General features: G+C 49.5%; 1 protein-coding gene across 1 annotated transcript in view; it reads left to right on the plus strand.

The window, feature by feature from the left end:
• The first annotated feature begins 504 nt into the window (after positions 1–504).
• LOC140393797 (voltage-gated potassium channel KCNC1-like) overlaps positions 505–23421 on the plus strand; it is an 80132-nt gene continuing 57215 nt past the window's right edge. Inside the window, exon 1 of the mRNA XM_072480242.1 lies at positions 505–1420. Within this exon, the coding sequence (XP_072336343.1) occupies positions 782–1420 (639 nt within the window). The 5' untranslated portion in view covers positions 505–781. The remainder of the gene's footprint in view (positions 1421–23421) is intronic.

Below are 23421 nucleotides of genomic sequence, written 5' to 3' on the forward strand. Positions count from 1 at the left end.
CAATAATTAATAATCAGCCAACAATTAATAATCAGCCAATAATCAATCATTAATAATCAACCAATAAGTAATAATCAGCCAACAATTAATAATCAGCCAATAATCAATCATTAATAATCAACCAATAATTAATAATCAGCCAACAATTAATAATCAGCCAATGATCACATTGAACGACTCGACCAGGATGGAAGATTCTCCTGGCTTTGTCAATTCTGTGATCTGACAGTGAGTGGAGTTGTTCCTGTTGTGTATAGATCAAAAAGCCAATGGAGTGGTTAACACAGAGACAGGTTAATATTCCGGGCGGTGAGAAAGGCTTCACTGACCCTCAGCAACCTGTCAACGAGACCAAACTGATGGGTGAATTGAGAAATCCCTGCGTGTGGGACAGGAGCAAACTGTTGCTGCGCCTGAGGACTCAACCCATTTGGGAAGGAGAGCAGGCAGGAGTTGTTCCCGTATGTTTTTGATGCCAGGCAGTCTAGCGGCTCAATGAACCAGGTGGTCAGTCTGTGTGTGTGGGATTGATTCAGTCTGTGTGTGTGTGGGGGGGGATCTCAGGGCGGCTCCCATCCTTTCCCACCCTTTCCCACTCTCTCTCTCCAATTGCTGCCAACATCAGTATCACAGTCACTGCTCGCTCTGATTCCACCCGATCGCCCTGTCCCCTCTCCAGTAACTTGATCCGGGCTCAAAAGAAAAAAAAAACAAGCGCCGAAATAAAAGCCGATGCTCCTCGGGGGGAGATTTGGAGAGTGAGTGAAGCCAGAGGCTCCGTATGATAAGCTCCGTGTGTGTTTCATCTTACCGGGGACGCAAGCCAGGGAATAAAGCTCCTTCTAAACCATGTCTGAAAGCAGAGATGGCCAAGGGAGAGGACAGCGAGAGGATCACCATTAACGTGGGTGGAACCAGGCATGAGACGTACAAAAGCACCTTGCAGACACTGCCGGGGACCCGGCTGGCTGTGCTCACCGAGCCCGGAGCCCAGGGAAACTTCGACTTCGACCACAAGTCCAGGCAGTTCTTCTTTGACCGCCACCCGGGCATCTTCGCCTACGTCCTGAATTACTACCGGACGGGCAAGCTGCATTGCCCGGCGGATGTGTGCGGACCCCTGTTTGAGGAAGAGCTGGCTTTCTGGGGGCTGGACGAGACCGATGTGGAACCCTGCTGTTGGATATCTTACCGGCAGCACCGGGAAGCGGAGGAGGCTCTGGACATCTTCCAGCCCCCCGATGGGAATTGCGACGGCGCCGAGAGGGACGAGGATACGGGCGTGGAGCCGGACCCCGGCCGGAGTCTGGGTCTCGGGGAGGGGAACTCCAAGCCCTCGGCTCCTGGCAACTGTTGGAGGAAGTGGCGACCCAAAATCTGGGCACTTTTTGAAGACCCTTATTCCTCTCGGGCAGCAAGGGTAAGGAAGGGGTTAACGCCCTCTGGTCAATTTCACCGGCTCTTTAGTCAATTTCTGATAAAGAACACTACCGAGATTGCCACAGGTTTGCATTTGCACATTGCCATTCATTCAGTAAAACGTGAAGCAGAATTTTTACACAAGCTCATTGACTAAAGCCCGTCTTATGGTTCAACGAAAATCATCTTTATAATTTAACTAAATAAAATTAAACGACAGAAACCCGGGCTTGGGGTGGGGGGCAATTGGAATTCAAACCCCTGTTGAATCAACTCATTTCTGACACTCACCAGCCTGGCCTGAAGTAAGGAATATTTGAAACCTGTTTTAAATGAAAGGCTGATCGGTCAGCCCTTAGTTGAGGTCTGGGAGGACCAGCGAATGACTTCGGGGCTGAGTGTTCAGCACCAGCACTTCAATGCACAGCCATTGTAAATCAGAGCGAGGGAGTTCTGTCAATTATTCAGCAATACATCTTGAGTTCTTCACTACGATTCCACTTTTCGAAAGCTATACCCACCCGTTCGGTATCTATGGCTTGAAAGGGAGTGGAACGAAGATCCAGACACAGGGAGACACAGAGGCGTACACAGACACCCATCCAGACAGAGACACAGGCAGACACCCACCCAAACATAGACACAGACAGACGGACACTCATCCAGACACACAGAAACACACGCAGACAGGCACATAAAAAGAGACACATACAGACATCCACCTAGAAAGACAGAGACACAGATAGACACACACCCAGACATACATGTAGGCAGACAGACAGACGCATATAGCCATAACACATATAGACAGACAGACGTAAACACAGACACCCAGACATGGATGTGGATACAGACATGTACACAAACACACCAATATAAACACACACACTATTTAAGATGTGAATAGAGACAGGGACAATACTAGAATTCTGTACAGCTGTTTACTGGGAGCAGCCTCCTTGGTTCCTCAAAGGTTAATCTGAGAGCCAGACACACACGCTTTCTGCGTATGAAGATGACCAAAGATAATTGAGCCAGTTAGAGGACAAAATGGCATCAAATTCAGCAAAATCAGTGGCACAGTGGTTAGCACTGCTGCCTCATAGTGCCAGGGTGCGGGGTTCAATTCTGGCCTTGGATGACTGTGTGGAGTCTGCACGTTCTCCCCGTGTCTGTGTGGGTTTCCTCTAGGTGCTCTGGTTTGCTCCCACAGTCCAAAGATGTGCAGGTTAGTTGGACTGTCCACGCCTAAATTGCCCCTTAGTGTCCAAAACTTGGGTGGAGTTACGGGGATAGGGCGGGCTATTGGGCCTGAGTAGGGTGCTCTTTCAGAGGGTTGGTGCAGACTCGATGGGCCGAATGACCTCCTTTTGCACTGTAGAGATTCTATGGAAACATCTACTGGCTCAGAGAAACATAACAAGTGGTATCTGTCCACGACAATTGGAACAGGAACAGATGTCCACCAGACGTGTTCTTAAATTAAGATTCAGTCTGAAATTAACCAATTAATTATTGAATGGGCTGAAAATGTTGAGGAAGAAAAGTTATTTCTGATTTTTTTTAAATACACTGTATATTGAACGTGTTTTCAACCATTGAGCAGCTGTGATAACACAAGTCGTGACTTTGTTGTGTCACATTGGGCTCATGGCGTACCATAGGGTCCCTGACTGTTGTAGTGCACATGAATGATCTAGACATGAATGTGGGAGGTATGATAAATTCATAGATGACACAAAAAATGGTGGCATAGTAAATAGTGAGGAGGAAAGCCTTAGATTACAGGATGATATATAGACCGGCTGGTTATACGGGCAGAGCAGTGGAAAATGGAATTCAACCCTACTAAGGGTGAGGTGATACATTTTGTGAGGACTAACAAGGCAAGGGAACATGCAAGGAATGGTAGGATGCTAGGAAATACAGAGGGACCTTGGGGTGCATGTCCAAAGCTCCCTGAAGGCAGCAGGGCAGGTAGATAAGGACAGGCCAGGTGGTTAAGAAGGCATTTGGGGCACTTATTAGCCGAGGCATAGAATATAAGAACAGGGAAGCTATGATAAAGCTGTATAAAACACTCGTTGGGCCACAATTAGATTATTATGTGCTGTTCTGGTCGTCACACTCTGAGAAGGATGTGATTGCACTAGAAAGGGTGCAGAGGAGATTCACCAGGATGTTGCCTGGGCTGGAGCGTTTCAGCTATGAGGAGAGGCTGGTTAGGCTGGGGTTGTTTTCCTTCGAGCACAGAAGGCTGAGGGTGGGTCTGATCGAGGTGTGCAAAATTATGAGGGATTGACATGGTAGATAGGAAGAAACGTTTCCCCTTAGCAGAGAGGTCAGTAATCAGGGGGCATAGATTTTAAGTTAAGGAGCAGGAATTTAGAGGGGATTTGCAGAAGAGTCTGTAAAGTAACAGGGGTATTTTATTGTGCTTGTGTATAGTGGACAGCACGGTAGCACAGTGGCTTCACAGCTCCAGGGTCCCAGGGCCGATTCCCGCTTGGGTCACTGTCTGTGCGGAGTCTGCACATTCTCCCCATGTGTGCGTGGGTTTCCTGCGGCTGCTCCAGTTTCCTCCCACAGTCCAAAGATGTGCAGGTTGGGTGGATTGGCCATGGTAAGTTAGTGTCCAAAAAGGTCAGGTGGGGTTGCTGTGTTCAGGGGATAGGGGTGAGGTGTGGCCTTAAGTCGGGTGCTCTTTCCAAGAGCCGGTGCAGACTCGATGGTCAGAATGGCCTCCTTCTGCACTGTAAATTCTATGATTCTGTGATAAAAGGACAGTCCTCTCATTGAAGCAAGATAAGGTCAGGGTTTTGAAAGATGGACATAGCTCATGTGCAGGGGTGTGAATAAAGCTTGCGAGGAGGAATGATCAAATTCATGGTCAAAGAGCAGGCATTTGTAACAGGGTGGAGAGGTAATAAAGTGAGATTAATCAAACCTAGACTAAGAGTCAACAATAGAAAAGGGAAATTGTGGTTGGGGGGGGGGGTTTACCTGGGAACACCACCACCTGTAAAGTTCCCCTCCAAGTCACTCACTATCCTGACTTGGGAATATATCATCGTTCCTTCAGTGTCACTGGATCAGAATCCTGGAACTCCCTCCCTAACAGCATTGTGGGTACACCTACACCTCAGGGGCTGCAGGGGTCAAGAAGGCACCTTCTGAAGGCCACTAGGGATGGACAATAAATGGTGACATAGACAGAGACAGCCACATCCCACAGAACAATAAAAAAAGACAGACTTGAGGACACTTTGGGAGGAGGGAAATGTAGAGAACGTGAAGTTTGAAATAGTTCAGTATTTACCAGATTAACATGGATTAATATAGAACATAGAGTGCAGAAGGAGGCTATTCGGCCCATCGAGTCTACACCAACCCACTTAAGCCCACACTGCCATCCTTTCATCGTAACCCAATAAATCTTTTGGTCACGAAGGACAATTTATCATGGCCAATCCACCTAACCTGCACGTATTTGGACTGTGGGAGGAAACCAGAGCACCCGGAGGAAACCCACGCAGACACGGGGAGAATGTGCAGACTGTGCACAGACAGTGTCCCAGCGGGGAATCGAACCTGGGACCCTGGCGCTGTGAAGCCACTTGTGCTACCGTGCTGCCCACTATATGTCAGGCTGGAGGTTGTTTAAGGGCTGATTGAATGTGCCTGTGAGAAGTGGCGTATTATTGCAGAACAGCACCAGTTATGTTGGAAAATATAGACGAGATTCTCCCTTCATCAAAATGTGCTTCACAAACTGTTCCCATTCACAAAAGCTGGATGCAGGTAAGAATCAAAATCTGGTAGAAACAGCTCATCGCTTCAACTATTTTGATTCTGTAATACAATTGGTGCAGATTTCACTTGAGAAATTGTTGTAAACAATAATAATATCAGAAAATCCACTCGACATTAAAAATTTTCCAGATGCATTTACTCATTACGTGTCGGATTACTTGGCTCCCAAGCACACATTAGCAACTTTGAAAAGCATTTCACTTACGAATGAGCTCAATCCTTCATTTAACAAATGCATTGTCAAGAAACAATCTGAGCAAAACACACCAACTGTGTCTGGTTAGATCAGTCGGTGCAGGTTAATGGTGGAGTCCAGGGGGCTACTGATTGGCCACGGCAACCATCTGTCAGAGAGAGGGGAAATAGCGAGTGTTCCATCTCAGAGACAGAGCCCCCCCTCCCTGCTCAGAACCCCCCCCTCCCTGCTCAGAGACGAACCCCCCCCTCCCTGCTCAGAGACGGACCCCCCCCTCCCTGCTCAGAGACAGACCCCCCCTCCCTGCTCAGAGACAGACCCCCCCTCCCTGCTCAGAGACAGACCCCCCCCTCCCTGCTCAGAACCAGCCCTCCCTGCTCAGAGACGAACCCCCCTCCTCCCTGCTCAGAGACGAACCACCCCCGTGCTCAGAGACAGACCCCCCCTCCCTGCTCAGAGACAGACCCCCCCCCCCCCGCTCAGAGACGACCCCCCCCCCCTGCTCAGAGACAGACCCCCCTCCCTGCTCAGAGACCCCCCCCTCCCTGCTCAGAGACAGACCCCCCTTCCTGCTCAGAGACAGACCCCCCTCCCTGCTCAGAGACAGACCCCCCCTCCCTGCTCAGAGACAGACCCCCCCTCCCTGCTCAGAGACAGACCCCCCTTCCTGCTCAGAGACAGACCCCCCTCCCTGCTCAGAGACAGACCCCCCTTCCTGCTCAGAGACAGAACCCCCCCTCCCTGCTCAGAGACAGACCCCCCCTCTCTGCTCAGAGACAGACCCCCCCCGCTCAGAGACAGACCCCCCTGCTCAGAGACTGACCCCCCCCCTCCTCAGAGACAGACCCCCCCTTCCTGCTCAGAGACAGACCCCCCACCTCCCTGCTCAGAGACAGACCCCCCCCGCTCAGAGACAGACCCCCCCCCTGCTCAGAGACGGACCCCCCCTGCTCAGAGACTGACCCCCCCCCCTGCTCAGAGACAGACCCCCCCTCCCTGCTCAGAGACAGACCCCCCACCTCCCTGCTCAGAGACAGACCCCCCCCGCTCAGAGACAGACCCCCCCCCTGCTCAGAGACAGACCCACCCCCCCGCTCAGAGACAGACCCCCCCCCCCGCTCAGAGACGGACCCCCCCTCCCTGCTCAGAGACAGACCCCCTCCCTCCCTGCTCAGAGACAGACCCTCCCGCCTCCCTGCTCAGAGACAGACCCCCCCTCCCTGCTCAGAGACAGACCCCCCTCCCTGCTCAGAGACAGACCCCCCCGCCTCCCTGCTCAGAGACAGACCCCCCCCCTGCTCAGAGACAGACCCCCCCCCCCCGCTCAGAGACAGACCCCCTCCCTCCCTGCTCAGAGACAGACCCCCCTCCCTGCTCAGAGACAGACCCCCCTCCCTGCTCAGAGACAGACCCCCCCTCCCTGCACAGAGACAGACCCCACCCTCCCTGCTCAGAGACAGACCCCCCTCCCTGCTCAGAGACAGACCCCCCCCTCCCTGCTCAGAGACAGACCCCCCCTCCCTGCTCAGAGACCGACCCAGCCCCTCCCTGCTCAGAGACAGACCCACCCCCTCCCTGCTCAGAGACAGACCCACTCTCCCTGCTCAGAGACAGACCCCCCCGCCTCCCTGCTCAGAGACAGACCCCCCCGCCTCCCTGCTCAGAGACAGACCCACCCCCTCCCTGCTCAGAGACAGACCCACCCCCTCCCTGCTCAGAGACAGACCCCCTCCCTCCCTGCTCAGAGACAGACCCCCCTCCCTGCTCAGAGACAGACCCCCCCTCCCTGCACAGAGACAGACCCCACCCTCCATGCTCAGAGACAGACCCCCCTCCCTGCTCAGAGACAGACCCCCCCTCCCTGCTCAGAGACAGACCCCCCCCTCCCTGCTCAGAGACCGACCCACCCCCTCCCTGCTCAGAGACAGACCCCCCCTCTCTGCTCAGAGACAGACCCCCCCTCCCTGCTCAGAGACAGAGCCTCCCCTCCCTGCTCAGAGACAGACCCACCCCCTCCCTGCTCAGAGACAGACCCACTCTCCCTGCTCAGAGACAGACCCCCCCGCCTCCCTGCTCAGAGACAGACCCACCCCCTCCCTGCTCAGAGACAGACCCCCCCTGCTCAGAGACAGACCCCCCTCCCTGCTCAGAGACAGACCCCCCCCTCCCTGCTCAGAGACAGACCCCCCCCTGCTCAGAGTCAGGCCCCCCTCCCTGCTCAGAGACAGACCCCCTCCCCCCTGCTCAAAGACAGATCCCCCCCTGCTCAGAGACAGACCCCCCCCCCTCCCTGCTCAGAGACAGACCCCCCCTTCCTGCTCAGAGACAGACCCCCCTCCCTGCTCATAGACAGGCCCCCCTCCCTGCTCAGAGACAGACCCCCCCTCCCTGCTCAGAGACAGACCCCCCCTCCTTGCTCAGAGACAGACCCCCCCTCCCTGCTCAGAGACAGACCCCCCCTGCTCAGAGACAGACCCCCTCCCTGCTCAGAGACAGACCCCCCCGCCTCCCTGCTCAGAGACAGACCCCCCCTCCCTGCTCAGAGACAGACCCCCCCTCCCTGCTCAGAGACAGACCCCCCCTCCCTGCTCAGAGACAGACCCCCCGCCCTGCTCAGAGACAGACCCCCCCCTCCCTGCTCAGAGACAGACCCACCCTCCCTGCTCAGAGACAGACCCCCCCCTGCTCAGAGACAGACCCCCCCTCCCTGCTCAGAGACAGACCCCCCTCCCTGCTCAGAGACAGACCCCCCCTCCCTGCTCAGAGACAGACCCCCCCCTGCTCAGAGACAGACCCCCCCTCCCTGCTCAGAGACAGACCCCCCACCTCCCTGCTCAGAGACAGACCCCCACTCCCTGCTCAGAGACAGACCCCCCCCCCTGCTCAGAGACAGACCCCCCCTTCCTGCTCAGAGACAGACCCCCCCTTCCTGCTCAGAGACAGACCCCCCCCTGCTCAGAGACAGACCCCCCCATTCCCTGCTCAGAGACAGACCCCCCCTTTCTGCTCAGAGACAGACCCCCCCTCCCTGCTCAGAGACAGACCCCCCCTGCTCAGAGACAGACCCCCCCCCTGCTCAGAGACAGACCCCCCCCCCTGCTCAGAGACAGACCCCCCTCCCTGCTCAGAGACAGACACCCTCTGCTCAGAGACAGACCCCCCCCTGCTCAGAGACAGACCCCCCCTTCCTGCTCAGAGACAGACCCCCCTCCCCGCTCAGAGACAGACCCCCCTGCTCAGAGACAGACCCCCCCCCCTGCTCAGAGACAGACCCCCCCTTCCTGCTCAGAGACAGACCCCCCCTTCCTGCTCAGAGACAGACCCCCCCCTGCTCAGAGACAGACCCACCCCCTCCCTGCTCAGAGACAGGCCCCCCCTCCCTGCTCAGAGACAGACCCCCCCTCCCTGCTCAGAGACAGACCCCCACCTCCCTGCTCAGAGACAGACCCCCCCTCCCTGCTCAGAGACAGACCCCCACCTCCCTGCTCAGAGACAGACCCCCCCTCCCTGCTCAGAGACAGACACCCCCTCCCTGCTCAGAGACAGGCCCCCCCTCCCTGCTCAGAGGCATACCCCCCCCCCTGCTCAGAGACAGACCCCACCTCCCTGCTCAGAGACAGACCCCCCTCCCTGCTCAGAGACTGACCCCCCCTGCTCAGAGACAGACCCCCCCTCCCTGCTCAGAGACAGACCCCCACCTCCCTGCTCAGAGACAGACCCCCCCTTCCTGCTCAGAGACCGACCCCCCCTCCCTGCTCAGAGACAGACACCCCCGCTCAGAGACAGACCCCCCCTCCCTGCTCAGAGACAGACCCCCCCTCCCTGCTCAGAGACAGACCCCCCCTCCCTGCTCAGAGACAGACCCCCCCACCTCCCTGCTCAGAGACAGACCCCCCCTGCTCAGAGACATACCCCCCCCTGCTCAGAGACAGACCCCCCCTCCCTGCTCAGAGACAGACCCCCCCTCCCTGCTCAGAGACAGACCCACCCCCTCCCTGCTCAGAGACAGACCCCCCCTCCCTGCTCAGAGACAGACCCCCCCTCCCTGCTCAGAGACAGACCCCCACCTCCCTGCTCAGAGACAGACCCCCCCTCCCTGCTCAGAGACAGACCCCCACCTCCCTGCTCAGAGACAGACCCCCCCTCCCTGCTCAGAGACAGACCCCCCCTCCCTGCTCAGAGACAGACACCCCCTCCCTGCTCAGAGACAGGCCCCCCCTCCCTGCTCAGAGGCATACCCCCCCCCTGCTCAGAGACAGACCCCACCTCCCTGCTCAGAGACAGACCCCCCCTGCTCAGAGACAGACCACCCTCCCTGCTCAGAGACAGACCCCCACCTCCCTGCTCAGAGACAGACCCCCCCTCCCTGCTCAGAGACAGACCCACCCCCTCCCTGCTCAGAGACAGACCCCCCCTTCCTGCTCAGAGACCGACCCCCCCTCCCTGCTCAGAGACAGACACCCCCGCTCAGAGACAGACCCCCCCTCCCTGCTCAGAGACAGACCCCCCCTCCCTGCTCAGAGACAGACCCCCCCTCCCTGCTCAGAGACAGACCCCCCACCTCCCTGCTCAGAGACAGACCCCCCCTGCTCAGAGACATACCCCCCCCTGCTCAGAGACAGACCCCACCTCCCTGCTCAGAGACAGACCCCCCTCCCTGCTCAGAGACAGACCCCCCCTCCCTGCTCAGAGACAGACCCCCTCCCCTCCCCTCCCCCCCTCCCCTCTCCCCTCCCTCCCCCTCCCCTCCCTCCCCCTCCCCTCCCCATCCCCTCCCCCTCCCCCCTCCCCCGGTGGACTGGCCAGAAATGGACGGCCGCTCGGCCCATCAGGGCCCAGAGAATTGCCGGGGGGGGGGGGGGGCGTTGGCCGGTGTGGCGTGATCCCCGCCCCGGCCCGAAAGCCGGCAGCGGAGAATACGGCAGCTGCCGTCGGAGTGGCGGGATGGGATCCCCCAGGGGATTCTCCAACCTTGCGGGGGGGGTCAGAGAATCCCGGCCCTTATATTCATCAATTAAGTCACCTCGTACTCTGCTGAACTCCAGTAAATACAAGCCTAGCCTGTGCAACCTTTTCTCATAGGACAAGCCACCCATACTAGCTACTATTCTAGTAAGCATTCTCCTAAACACTGGCTATACCTGCGCACTAACCTTTTGTGATTCATACACTAGGACACCCAGATCCCTCTGCACCTCAGAGCTCTGCAATCTCTCACTATTTCAATACTGTGCAGAATTCTCCCAAACAAATTCTAAATGTGATCTCCGGGTGTGATTCGTGCCGGGCGGCTGAGCACGACCCAGATCACAATTCCTACGCTTCAAAGTTATTGTGGAGCCAGGGTGAGAAAAAAAAGGCGCCCTGATCTCAGAAAATAACACTACACCCGCCCCCTAATCGCTAGCAAGGCTCCTTCCCCAATCGCTGAGAGGTCTCCCTCCCCAAATAACTGACACCCCACTATGGGTTCGCCAAAGGCCTCCCATCTTCAGGGTCCTCCTTCGAGACCCTCCCCCTTCAGGTTCTGCCCCTTGGCAGTGCCAGGTCAGTACTACCAGTGTGCCAGGATGCAGCTCTCCTACAGAGCACCTGGTCCTTATAAGGACTTCAGAACAGACTAAGCCCCAGCAGTGGTCAGAGACAACATATGCCCAAAAGAGGAAGAAAATCAGAGTTAATGCCCATAAAGAGCTTTAAAACAAAGCTTTCCCTGCTTTGAAATAGCCTGGACCTATCAATCAATAGACGTAAAAGGTAATGGACTATGGAATTGAATGTAAACAATGCAGTTCAAAGATTTCAGACTTCTCAGCAATCCCAGAGGCTTGAAAAGGTTAAAGGGGAATGAAATTGAATGTGCAAAAAACTTCAAAGGGAAGACTTTTACCTTCAATTAACAGTTCATTGAAATTAATGTGCTGGGAGAGAGTTTAAAGGCTTTCAAGGCTATAGAAGGAAAACTTGCCATATGGCCACCATACTGGGAAAGGCCCCTGACCTGAGCCCCTCCAACCCAACCCAAGCCCCCCTGACCCCTCCTCCATGGAGGCACCCCCCTTGTAATCCTGGAGGTAAGTGCTGAGAAGGTATTTACCCACTTTTTCCCCATCAGTATCCTTGGCACCTGGTTCATACGTTTAGGGACCAGTAGTGATTTGGAAGACTTTCAGCTGGGGGGGGGGGGGGGGGTGGGGGGGGGGGGGTGCAGGAGCATTCTGGGAAGCCGCACATTCCACTTCAATCTCGCTAATGAAATTGAAATGGATGCTAACGGATTTTGATCAGGTTCCCGTTGTTCTGGGTAGTGTGCCAAATGCCCGATTCAATGGACCAGCGGGAATTCCTGCGAAGTCTAACAGTCCTGGAGATTCGCCCCAAATATGCATCTTCTTTATTCTTCCTGTCAAAGTGGACAATTTCACATTTTCCCACATTATACTCCATTGATCAGATCCTTGCCCACTCACTTAATCTACTTTTACCCCTTTGTAGCCTCATTGTGTCCACTTCAGTACTTTCCTATTTATCTTCACTCCATTAGCGGATTTAGCAACCATCAGCGGAATTCTCCATCGGAGGAATCCTCCAGTCCGCAGGCAGCACACCCACACCTGTGGGTTTCCCGACAGTGTGAGATGTCCATATTGGGAAATCCCATTGGCTGGCTGTAGGAACAGAGAATCCCGTTGCCGGTGGGGGGCACGCAGTGCCAGAAGGCGCGGCTGATGGACCGGAAAATCCTGACCATATCTTTAATCCTTTCATGAAAGTCATTTATATCAATTGCAAAAAGTGGCAGCACTATTCCTGTGGCACACTATTTGTTATATCATGCCAACCAGAAAAAGATCAATTTATGCCTATTCTGTATTCGCTTTGAGCTAGATAATCTTCTATCCATGTTACCCCTATACCATGAGATTATTTTCCCGCAATAACTTTTGATGTGGCACTATATTAAATTCTTTCTGGAAATCTAAGTACAGTGCAACCACCAGTTCCCCTTCATTCACAACACATCTCTACAGGGATGGTGCAGGAGGGAGCGTTTCAGATTTCTGGATAATTGGGGCTTATTCTGGGGTCGGTGGGATCTCTACAAACAGGATGGTCTACACCTGGACCAGAGGGGTACCAATATCCTGGGGGGGAAATTTGCTAATGCTCTTCGGGAGGGTTTAAACTAGTTCAGCAGGGGCTTGGGAACCTGAATTGTAGCTCCAGTATACAGGAGGTTGAGAGTAGTGAGGTCATGAGTAAGGTTTCAAAGTTGCAGGAGTGTACCGGCAGGCATGAAGGTGGTTTAAAGTGTGTCTTCTTCAATGCCAGGAGCATCCGGAATAAGGTGGGTGAAATTGCGGCATGGGTTGGTACATGGGACTTCGATGTTGTGGCCATTTTGGAGACATGGATAGAGCAGGGACAGGAATGATTGTTGCAGGTGCCGGGGTTTAGATATTTCAGTAAGCTCAGGGAAGGTGGTAAAAGAGGTGGAGGGTTGGCATTGTTAGTCAAGGACAGTATTACGGTGGCAGAAAGGACGTTTGATGAGGATTCGTCTACTGAGGTAGTATGGGCTGAGGTTAGAAACAAGAAAGGAGAGGTCACCCTGTTAGGGGTTTTCTATAGGCCTCTGAAAAGTTCCAGAGATGTAGAGGAAAGGATTGCAAAGATGCTTCTGGATAGGAGCAAAAGCAACAGGATAGTTGTTATGGGGGACTTTAACTTTCCAAATGTTGACTGGAAACGTTATAATTCGAGTACTTTAGTTAGGTCCGTTTTTGTCCAATGTGTGCAGGAGGGTTTCCTGACACAGTATGTAGATAGGCCAACGAGAGGCGAGGCCTGTTTAGATTTGGTACTGGGTAATGAACCAGGACAGGTGTTAGATTTGGAGGTAGGTGAGCACTTTGGAGATAGTGACCACAATTTGATTACGTTTACTTTAGTGATGGAAATGGATAGGTATATACTGCAGGGAAATAGTTATATCTGGGGGAAAGGCAATTATGATGCGATGAGGCAAGACTTAGGATGCATCGGATGGAGAGGAAAACTGCAGGGGCTGGGCACAATGGAAATGTGGAGCTTGTTCAAGGAACAGCTACTGCATGTCCTTGATAAGTATGTACCTGTCAGGCAGGGAGGAAGTGGTTGAGCAAGGGAACTGTGGTTTACTAAAACAGTCGAAACACTTGTCAAAAGGATGAAGGAGGCTTATGTAAAGATGAGACATGAAGGTTCAGTTAGGGCGCTCGAGAGTTACAAGTTAGCTAGGAAGGACCTAAAGAGAGAGATAAGAAGAGCTAGGAGGGGACATGAGAAGTCTTTGGCAGGTAGGATCAAGGATAACCCTAAAGCTTTCTATAGATATGTCAGGAATAAAAGAATGACTAGGGTAAGAGTAGGGCCAGTCAAGGACAGTAGCGGGACGTTGTGTGTGGAGTCCGAGGAGATAGGAGAGGTGCTAAATGAATATTTTTTGTCAGTATTCACACAGGAAAAAGATAATGTTGTCGAGGAGAATACTGAGATTCAGGCTACTAGACTAGAAAGGCTTGAGGTTGATAAGGAGGAGGTGTTAGCAATTCTGGAAAGTGTGAAAATAGATAAGTCCCCTGGGCCGGATGGGATTTATCCTAGGATTCTCTGGGAAGCTGGGGAGGAGATTGCTGAGCCTTTGGCTTTGATCATTAAGTCATCTTTGTCTACAGGAATAGTGCCAGAAGACTGGAGAATAGCAAATGTTGTCCCCTTTTTCAAGAAGGGAAGTAGAGACAACCCCGGTAACTATAGACCAGTGAGCCTTACTTCTGTTGTGGTCAAAATCTTGGAAAGGTTTATAAGAGATAGGATGTATAATCATCTGGAAAGGAATAATTTGATTAGAGATAGTCAACACGGTTTTGTGAAGGGTAGGTCGTGCCTCACAAACCTTATTGAGTTCTTTGAGAAGGTGACCAAACAGGTGGATGAGGGTAAAGCAGTTAATGTGGTGTATATGGATTTCAGTAAAGCATTTGATAAGGTTCCCCATGGTAGGCTACTGCAGAAAATACGGAGGCATGGGATTCAGGGTGATTTAGTAGTTTGTATCAGAAATTGGCTAGCTGGAAGAAGACAAAGGGTGGTGGTTGATGGGAAATGTTCAGACTGGAGTCCAGTTATTAGTCGTGTACCACAAGGATCTGTTTTGGGGCCACTGCTGTTTGTCATTTTTATAAATGACCTGGAGGAGGGCGTAGAAGGATGGGTGAATAAATTTGCAGATGACACTAAAGTCAGTGGAGTTGTGGACAGTGCGGAAGGATGTTACAAGTTACAGAAGGACATAGATAAGCTGCAGCGCTGGGCTGAGAGGTGGCAAATTGAGTTTAATGCAGAAAAGTGTGAGGTGATTCATTTTGGAAGGAATAACAGGAAGACAGAGTACTGGGCTAATGGTAAGATTCTTGGCAGTGTGGATGAGCAGAGGGATCTCGGTGTCCATGTACATAGATCCCTGAAAGTTGCCACCCAGGTTGAGAGGGTTGTTAAGAAGGCGTATGGTGTGTTAGTTTTTATTGGCAGAGGGATTGAGTTTCGGAGCCATGAGGTCATGTTACAGCTGTACAAAACTCTGGTGCGGCCGCATTTGGAGTATTGCGTGCAATTCTGGTCGCCGCATTATAGGAAGGATGTGGAAGCATTGGAAAGGGCGCAGAGGAGATTTACCAGAATGTTGCCTGGTATGGAGGGAAGATCTTATGAGGAAAGGCTGAGGATGCAGAGCTGGGCTGAGAAGTGGCAGATGGAGTTTAACCCTGAAAAGTGTGAGGTTGTCCATTTTGGAAGGACAAATATGAATGCGGAATACAGGGTTAACGGTAGAGTTCTTGGCAATGTGGAGGAGCAGAGAGACCTTGGGGTCTATGTTCATACATCTTTGAAAGTTGCCACTCAAGTGGATAGAGCTGTGAAGAAGGCCTGTGGTGTGCTCGCGTTCATTAACAGAGGGATTGAATTTAAGAGCCGTGAGGTGATGATGCAGCTGTACAAAACTTTGGTAAGGCCACATTTGGAGTACTGTGTACAGTTCTGGTCACCTCATTTTAGGAAGGATGTGGAAGCTTTGGAAAAGGTGCAAAGAAGATTTACCAGGATATTGCCTGGAATGGAGAGTAGGTCTTATGAGGAAAGGTTGAGGGTGCTAGGCCTTTTCTCATTAGAACGGAGAAGGATGAGGGGCGACTTGATAGAGGTTTATAAGATGATCAGGGGAATAGATAGAGTAGACAGTCAGAGACTTTTTCCCCGGGTGGAACAAACCACTACAAGGGGACATAAATTTAAGGTGAAAGGTGGAAGATATAGGAGGGATATCAGAGGTAGGTTCTTTATCCAGAGAGTAGTGGGGGCATGGAATGCACTGCCTGTGGAAGTAGTTGAGTCGGAAACATTAGGGACCTTCAAGCAGCTATTGGATAGGTACATGGATTACGGTAAAATTATATAGTGTAGATTTATTTGTTCTTAAGGGCAGCACGGTAGCATTGTGGATAGCACAATTGCTTCACAGCTCCAGGGTCCCAGGTTCGATTCCGGCTTGGGTCACTGTCTGTGCGGAGTCTGCACGTCCTCCCCGTGTCTGCGTGGGTTTCCTCCGGGTGCTCCGGTTTCCTCCCACAGTCCAAAGATGTGCAGGGTAGGTGGATTGGCCATGATAAATTGCCCTTAGTGTCCAAAATTGCCCTTGGTGTTGGGTGGACGTGTTGAGTTTGGGTGGGGTGCTCTTTCCAAGAGCCGGTCCAGACTCAGGGGGCCGAATGGCCTCCTTCTGCACTGTAAATTCAATGATAATCTATGATTAATCTAGGACAAAGGTTCGGCACAACATCGTGGGCCGATGGGCCTGTTCTGTGCTGTATTTTCTATGTTCTATGTTCTATGACTTGAGGCTATTTTCGTTAGAGAGAAGAAGGTTAAGAGGTGACTTAATTGAGGCATACACGATGATCAGAGGATTGGATATGGTGGACAGTGAGAGCCTTTTTCCTCGGATGGTGATGTCTAGCATGAGGGGACATAGCTTTAAATTGAGGGGAGATAGATATAGGACAGATGTCAGAGGTAGGTTCTTTACTCAGAGAGTAGTAAGGGCGTGGAATGCCCTGCCTGCAACAGTAGTGGATTCGCCAACACTAAGGGCATTCAAATGGTCATTGGATAGGCATATGGATGATAAGGGAATAGTGTAGATGGGGTTTAGAGTGGTTTCACAGGTCGGCGCAACATCGAGGGCCGAAGGGCCTGTACTGCGCTGTAATGTTCTATGTTAATTCTTTAAAGAACGCCAATAAATTGGTTAAATATAATTACCCTTTCACTAAACCATGTTGACTCTGCCTGATTTCATTGAATTTTTCGCCCTGCTATATAACATCCTTAATAATATGTATGAACATTTTCCCTAAGACGTATCTTAAAGTCACTGGCCTGTAGTTTCCTGCTTTCTGTGTCCCTCCCTTTTTGAATAAAAGAGTTACATTCACTGTTTTCCAATCCAATGGAACCTTCCCCAAATCCAGGGAATTTTGTGAAATGTTGGGTGAGGACATCTATGAGGAGGTGGAACATCCAACTCATGAAAAACCCTGGCTTGTGACTGACCAATATGAGAAGACTTATTCAGGAAGGAACTGAACACGCCGAGAGACTTTGTCAGGATTATTCAGAAGCGAAGTCAAGGAGTCGGAGAGAAAACTCTAAACGCATCTACCCTCGCAGGTCCACCTGCTCCTCCATGTGGCAGAGTCCAGCATTCATGTATTGGACTTATCAGCCATCTAGGACCCATAGAACCAGAGTGCAACAAGTGTGGGGATAATATATGTCTATGTTTGTGTATCTGTACGTGTATATGCCTATGTTTGTAATTGCAGGTATGTGTCTATGCATAGGAAGAAACTTTCCCCCTTAGGTCAATAACCAGGAGGCATAGATTTAAGTTTATGGGCTGGACATTCAGAGGGGATTTGAGGAAAAACCTTTTCACCCAGAGGGTGGTGGGAATCTGGAACTCACTGTCTGAAAGGGTGGTAGAGGCGAGAACCTGCACAACATTTAAGAAGCATTTAGATGATTTGAAATGCCATAGAATACAGGGTTTCTAACCAAGTGATGGGAAATGGGATTAGATCAGGTAGGTGCAGACATGATGGGCTCAAGAGCCTTTTCTGGGCTGTATGACTCTGATTATGACTCGATATGGAGGTGCATGTATGTCTGTGTATGTGTGCAAGTACCTGCTTGCATGCACCTATCTGTGCGTGTGTGCCTCTGCATGCGTGTGTGTGTCTCTACGTGTGCCTTGGTGAGTTCCTGCAGTGCATCTTGTAGATGGTACACACGGCTGCCACTGTTCGTCGGTGGTAGAGGGAATGAATGTTTGTGGAAGGGGGAGCAATCAAGTGGGATGCTTTGCCCTGGATGGTGTCGAGCTATTTGAGTGTTGTGGTGCTGCACTTATCCAGGCAAGTGGAAAGTATTCCATTCCATTCCTGACTTGTGCCTTGTAGGTGGTGGACAGGCTTTGGAGAGTCAGGAGGTGAGTTACTCGCCGCAAGATTCCTAGTCTTTGATCTGTTCTGGCAGCCATATTATTTATATGGCTGGTCCAGTTCAGGTCTGGTCAATGGTAAGCCCACAGGATGTTGATATTGTTATGGGCCAGGGTTTAGAGAATCCCAAAGTGTATCATGGAGTTCACCTGACCCACAACGTTTAATAGATTGTGGTATGGGGAGCACACGGCTCACTCTACAGGTATGGTATAGCAGAAAATGGATTTTTAAAACAAAACAATGTTTATTCTATGGACTCAAGTTAACCTTTCTAAAACAAACAGTGAACATCTTAGCAACCTGTAAATCAAATACACCCCCCCAAAGAGTACAACACTAAGTAATCTGTATGCCGTCCTTTTAACAGCCAAAAGACTTAACAAACCTCCAAACAGGAGCACATCAGGGTTTACATTCAAGACTGAAAACATTTATACTTCTTCTGAATTCACCAAATGATCCATGGATAGTTTTTCATGGCAGAGATCAACAGCAGTGCAGCTCACAGACACACCCAAGCTTTCTCAAACTGAAACTAAAAAGCAGAAGTGGAGCTCAGCTCCACCCATACTCTGACATCACTCCAGTAACATGAGCAGCTCTCTTTCTTAAAGGTACATTTCTTAAACACCCATTTCTTAAAGGGTACTCTCACATGACACCTCCCCCCCAAGAAAAAAAACCAAACCACCAACTTCAAGATGGTTTCATTTTTCACCTTTTCACCATCCTTTAAGAAATGCACACAGTAAATATACTTGTTCGTTTAAAAAAACAACACACGCAAACAGGTATAATAATAAAGTCCATTTTTTCTGTTCTTCTTCCTCCAACTGAAATCCTTCATGATTGACAGTCTCGTTGAGCAGGAAGGTCTCTGCACGATGCGTCTAATTCTCTACGCCTCGGCATGTCTCTTTAAAGTCAGATACATGAGTTCAATTTAATCACAGAATCCCTTGTAATTCTCCAACACTGGAGCATTGGTTATCACAACTTTCAGGCAGTCAAATGCCTGTTGAAACTCCGCTGTCCATTGAAATTTTCGACGTTTCTTCAGCAAATCCATCAGTGGAGCAACCACGCTACAAAACCTTTGCACACATGTTCGATCAAATCCACTCATGCCAAGAAATCGCATTATTTCCCTTTGTCTCGAGGGTATCGAAAACTCCTCAAGGAAAGTGATTCGGGCTTTTCCAAATTCACTTTTGGCTAGATTTATCACCAAAAGCCTCCAGAAGTCGGTCGAACAACTCCATCAGATGTTTCAAATGTTCTGTCCATGTCTGGCTGAAAATTGCCAGATCGTCGATGTATACCGCACAATTGGGTTATCCTAAAATGACTTTGTTAGTTAACCGTTGAAATGTAGCTGGGGCGCTTTTCATGCCAAATGGCATAACCTTGAAATGGTATATACCATCTGGAGTCACAAAAGCTGAAATCTCCTTCGCCCTTTCGGATAAAGGTACCTGCCAGTAACCTTTAAGTAAATCCAATTTGGAAATAAAAGTGGACTGTCTCACTTTCTCAATGCAATCTTCCAAACGTGGGATAGGATAAGAGTCCGTTCTTGTAACTGCATTCACCTTTTTATAGTCCACAATGTTGGGTACCATCTAGTTTAGGCACCATCACTATGGGTGAGCTCCATTGGCTGCAACCCACTTCAATTATGCTATTTTTAAGCATACTCTCAATCTCTTTGTTAACCTGTACCAATTTTAAAGGGTTAAGTATGTATGGATGTTGGTTTGATAGGAACAGCATTTCCCACATCTACATCATGTATAGCCATTTTAGTACTTCCCAATTTATCTCTACAAACTTGCCCATATGATATCAATAACTCTTTCAGGTCAGTTTGTTTTTCCTCTGGAAGATAACTCAACAATTTATCCCAATTTTTAAGAACATTCTCATTTTCCTATTTTAATTTGAGATATGTCAAATTCACAGTCATCTGGATTTGGTTCATCACTTTGAGTTAGAATCATTAAAACCTCCTCCTTTTTCTCTCCTTCCCTGTCAAAGTACCTTTTAAGCATATTCACATGACACACTCGGTGATTCTTCCTTCTATCTGGTGTTTTTACCACATAATTCACCTCACTTAATTTCCTTTCAATCTGATACGGTCCACAAAACCTAGCTTTTAAAGGCTCACCTACCACTGGTAACAACACTAAAACTTTATCTCCACTGGTAAAACTATAAACATTTGATTTCTTGTCCGCTACCCATTTCATCACACTTTGTGCAAGTTTCACATGTTGTCTAGCCAATTCACCTGCTCTATTTAATCGTTCCCTAAATTTTGACGCGTAATCCAATAATGTAATTTCTGATTTCTCACTCACCAATTTTTTCTTAATCAATTTAAGTGGTCCTCTTACCTCCTGCCCAAAAATTAGTTCAAAAGGACTAAATTTGGTTGACTCATTAGGTGCATCCCTAATTGCAAACAGTACGATTGGAATTCCTTTATCCCAATCCTCTGAATAATCTTGACAATAAGCCCTCGACATTGTCTTTAATGTCTGATACCACCTTTCTAATGCTCCCTGCGATTCTGGATGGTACGCAGTTGATTTAAATTGTTTTATTCCGAAGCTATCCATCACTTCTTTGAATAACCTGGAGATAAAATTTGATCCTTGATCCGATTATATTTCTGTGGGTAGTCCATATCCAGTAAAGAATTTAAGTAAGTCCTCCACAATCTTTTTAGCTGTACTATTATGTACTGGAATGGCCTCTGGAAACCTAGTAGACACATCCATTATAGTCAAAAGATATTGATTCCCACTTTTTGTTTTTGGAAGCGGTTATACGCAATCAATTAGGATCCTTGTAAAAGGTTCCTCAAATGCTGGAATGGACATTAAGGGCGCTGGGTTTAACACTGCCTGAGGTTTCCCTATCACTTGACGTGTGTGACATGATTGACAAAATTTAACTACATCTTTATGTAGTCCAGGCCAATAAAAATGCTTCTGGATTTTAGCTTGAGTTTTCCTTATTCCCAAATGACATCCCACTGGTACCTCCTGTGAAACTCGCAACACCTCTTTTCTGTAGCCTATCGGCAATACTACGTGATGACCGTCTGCCCACTTCACATCCGCCTGCATATGTAAAGGTCTCTATTTTCTCATCAAGACATCACTTTTACGGTAATAACACTCTGGTATACACTCAGATTCCTCTTCCATGTACGCTTTTTGATACATCCGTTTTATTTCTAGATATTTTTGTTGTAACTCCGCCAATTTTCCTGAACTAAAAATATCCGCTATATCCACCACCTGTTCTTGTTCTTTTTCAACCATCTGATCAAAAATCGTTTCTGATAATTGCACTTCAACTTCATCTTCACTCTTTGATTTCTCCTCTTGTCTTAACCAGTGACTTTGCGACCTTGTTACCACACATTCCGGAAAAATCACAGGATATTTGTCCTTCAACACTTCAGTTGTCTGATTTTCCACTGGCTTATCAACCACAGTAGGCATCGCTCCCACCTGCGATCCAGCTATATCATTACCCAAGATAACCTGTATTCTTGGACAAGATAGTTTCTCTATTACTCCTACTACCACTTCACCACTCTTCACTGGACTTTCCAACCTTAGGAACGCTACACCGCTCACCCTGAATTCCACATATTACCCACATTCTTCCCAAACTACATAACTCCTCATCTCTTACCATTAAAGATTTACTAGCACCGGTATCTCTTAAAATTGTGACTTCTTTACCTGCTCCTCCTGATACACATGAGTAAACTCTTTAAAGAGATCTGGCACCTTCTTATCAATCACCTCTTGATCAGGCTGTACAATCTTTTGCACCTCCTTTGCTTCACTTGGGCTTTCCTTTACCACTGTGACAAACCTGTGTCTTATCCTGTTTTACCACATCTGCCTTCCCAGTGCTTTTCTTCAACCACCAACACTGTGACTTTGCATGGCCTAGTTTATTACAGTGAAAACATTTGAAACTTTTCATTTCTTTTCCACCATCCCGGATTTCTTTTTTATTCTGAGGTACACTCTCCTTATTATCTCCCATCAGATCACCTTTACCTTTACCACTTGTGTATTTCTCATATCCCCAGTTTCTATCCCTCACAGGCTGAAACTGATGTCGGAAACCAATCTTTGATTTATGACCTAATTCATAATCATCTGCCATTTCTGCTGCTAATCTCACAGTTTTAACCCTCTGCTCTTCCAGCACGGTAGCATTGTGGATAGCACAATTGCTTCACAGCTCCAGGGTCCCAGGTTCGATTCCGGCTTGGGTCACTGTCTGTGCGGAGTCTGCACATCCTCCCCGTGTCTGCGTGGGTTTCCTCCGGGTGCTCCGGTTTCCTCCCACAGTCCAAAGATGTGCAGGTTAGGTGGATTGGCCATGATAAATTGCCCCTAGTGTCCAAAATTGCCCTTCGTGTTGGGTGGGGTTACTGGGTTATGGGGATAGGGTGGAGGTGTTGGGTGGGGTGCTCTTTCCAAGAGCCGGTGCAGACTCGATGGGCCGAATGGCCTCCTTCTGCACTGTAAATTCTATGATAATCTATGAATGAGTTCTCACTACATCAGGAATTGAATTTTTAAACTCCTCCAAAAGTATAATTTCTCTGAGAGCTTCATATGTTTGGTCTATTTTCAAAGCCCTTATCCACCGATCAAAATTACTCTGTTTGATCCTTTCAAACTCCATGTATGTTTGACCAAATTCTTTCCTTCAATTTCTAAACCTTTGTCTGTAGGCTTCAGGCACTAGCTCATATGCACCAAAGTTGGATTTTTTCACCTCCTCATACGTCCCCGATACCTTCTCCGGTAGTGATACAAACACTTCACTAGCCCTACCTACCAGCTTTGTTTGAATCAGTAATACCCACATGTCCTGTGGCCATTTAATTTGTTTAGCTACCTTCACAAATTAAATGAAAAAGGCTTCCACTTCCTTCTCGTCAAACCTTGGCAATGCTTGGACATATTTAAATAGATTCCCACCAAGCCTTCGACTTTGACGCTCTTTCTCACTATCCTCAGCACTATCATCCAACTGTACGTTTCCCTTTACGTCTGCCAATTTTAACTGACTGTCATGTTTCATGGCCATTTTCTGAAGTTCAAACTCTCTCTTTATCTTTTCCTCTGATCTGTATCTCCCTTTCTCTTTCTTTTTGTTCTGCTAGGGCTATTCTTTTTTTCTCCTTTCTTCTCTCTCCTTTTCTTTTTCCTCTCTCTCTCTTTCGTAATTAAGCTGCTTTAATTCTTTCTCATGTTCCATTTGTTTAATTGGCAACTGAATTTTTGCCATTTCCAGTGAGTCAAACTCTATCTCAGGCAACTTTAAATACTTAACCATCGC

This window comes from Scyliorhinus torazame, chromosome 17 (assembly GCF_047496885.1).
Source record: "Scyliorhinus torazame isolate Kashiwa2021f chromosome 17, sScyTor2.1, whole genome shotgun sequence".
Classification (NCBI taxonomy): domain Eukaryota; kingdom Metazoa; phylum Chordata; class Chondrichthyes; order Carcharhiniformes; family Scyliorhinidae; genus Scyliorhinus; species Scyliorhinus torazame.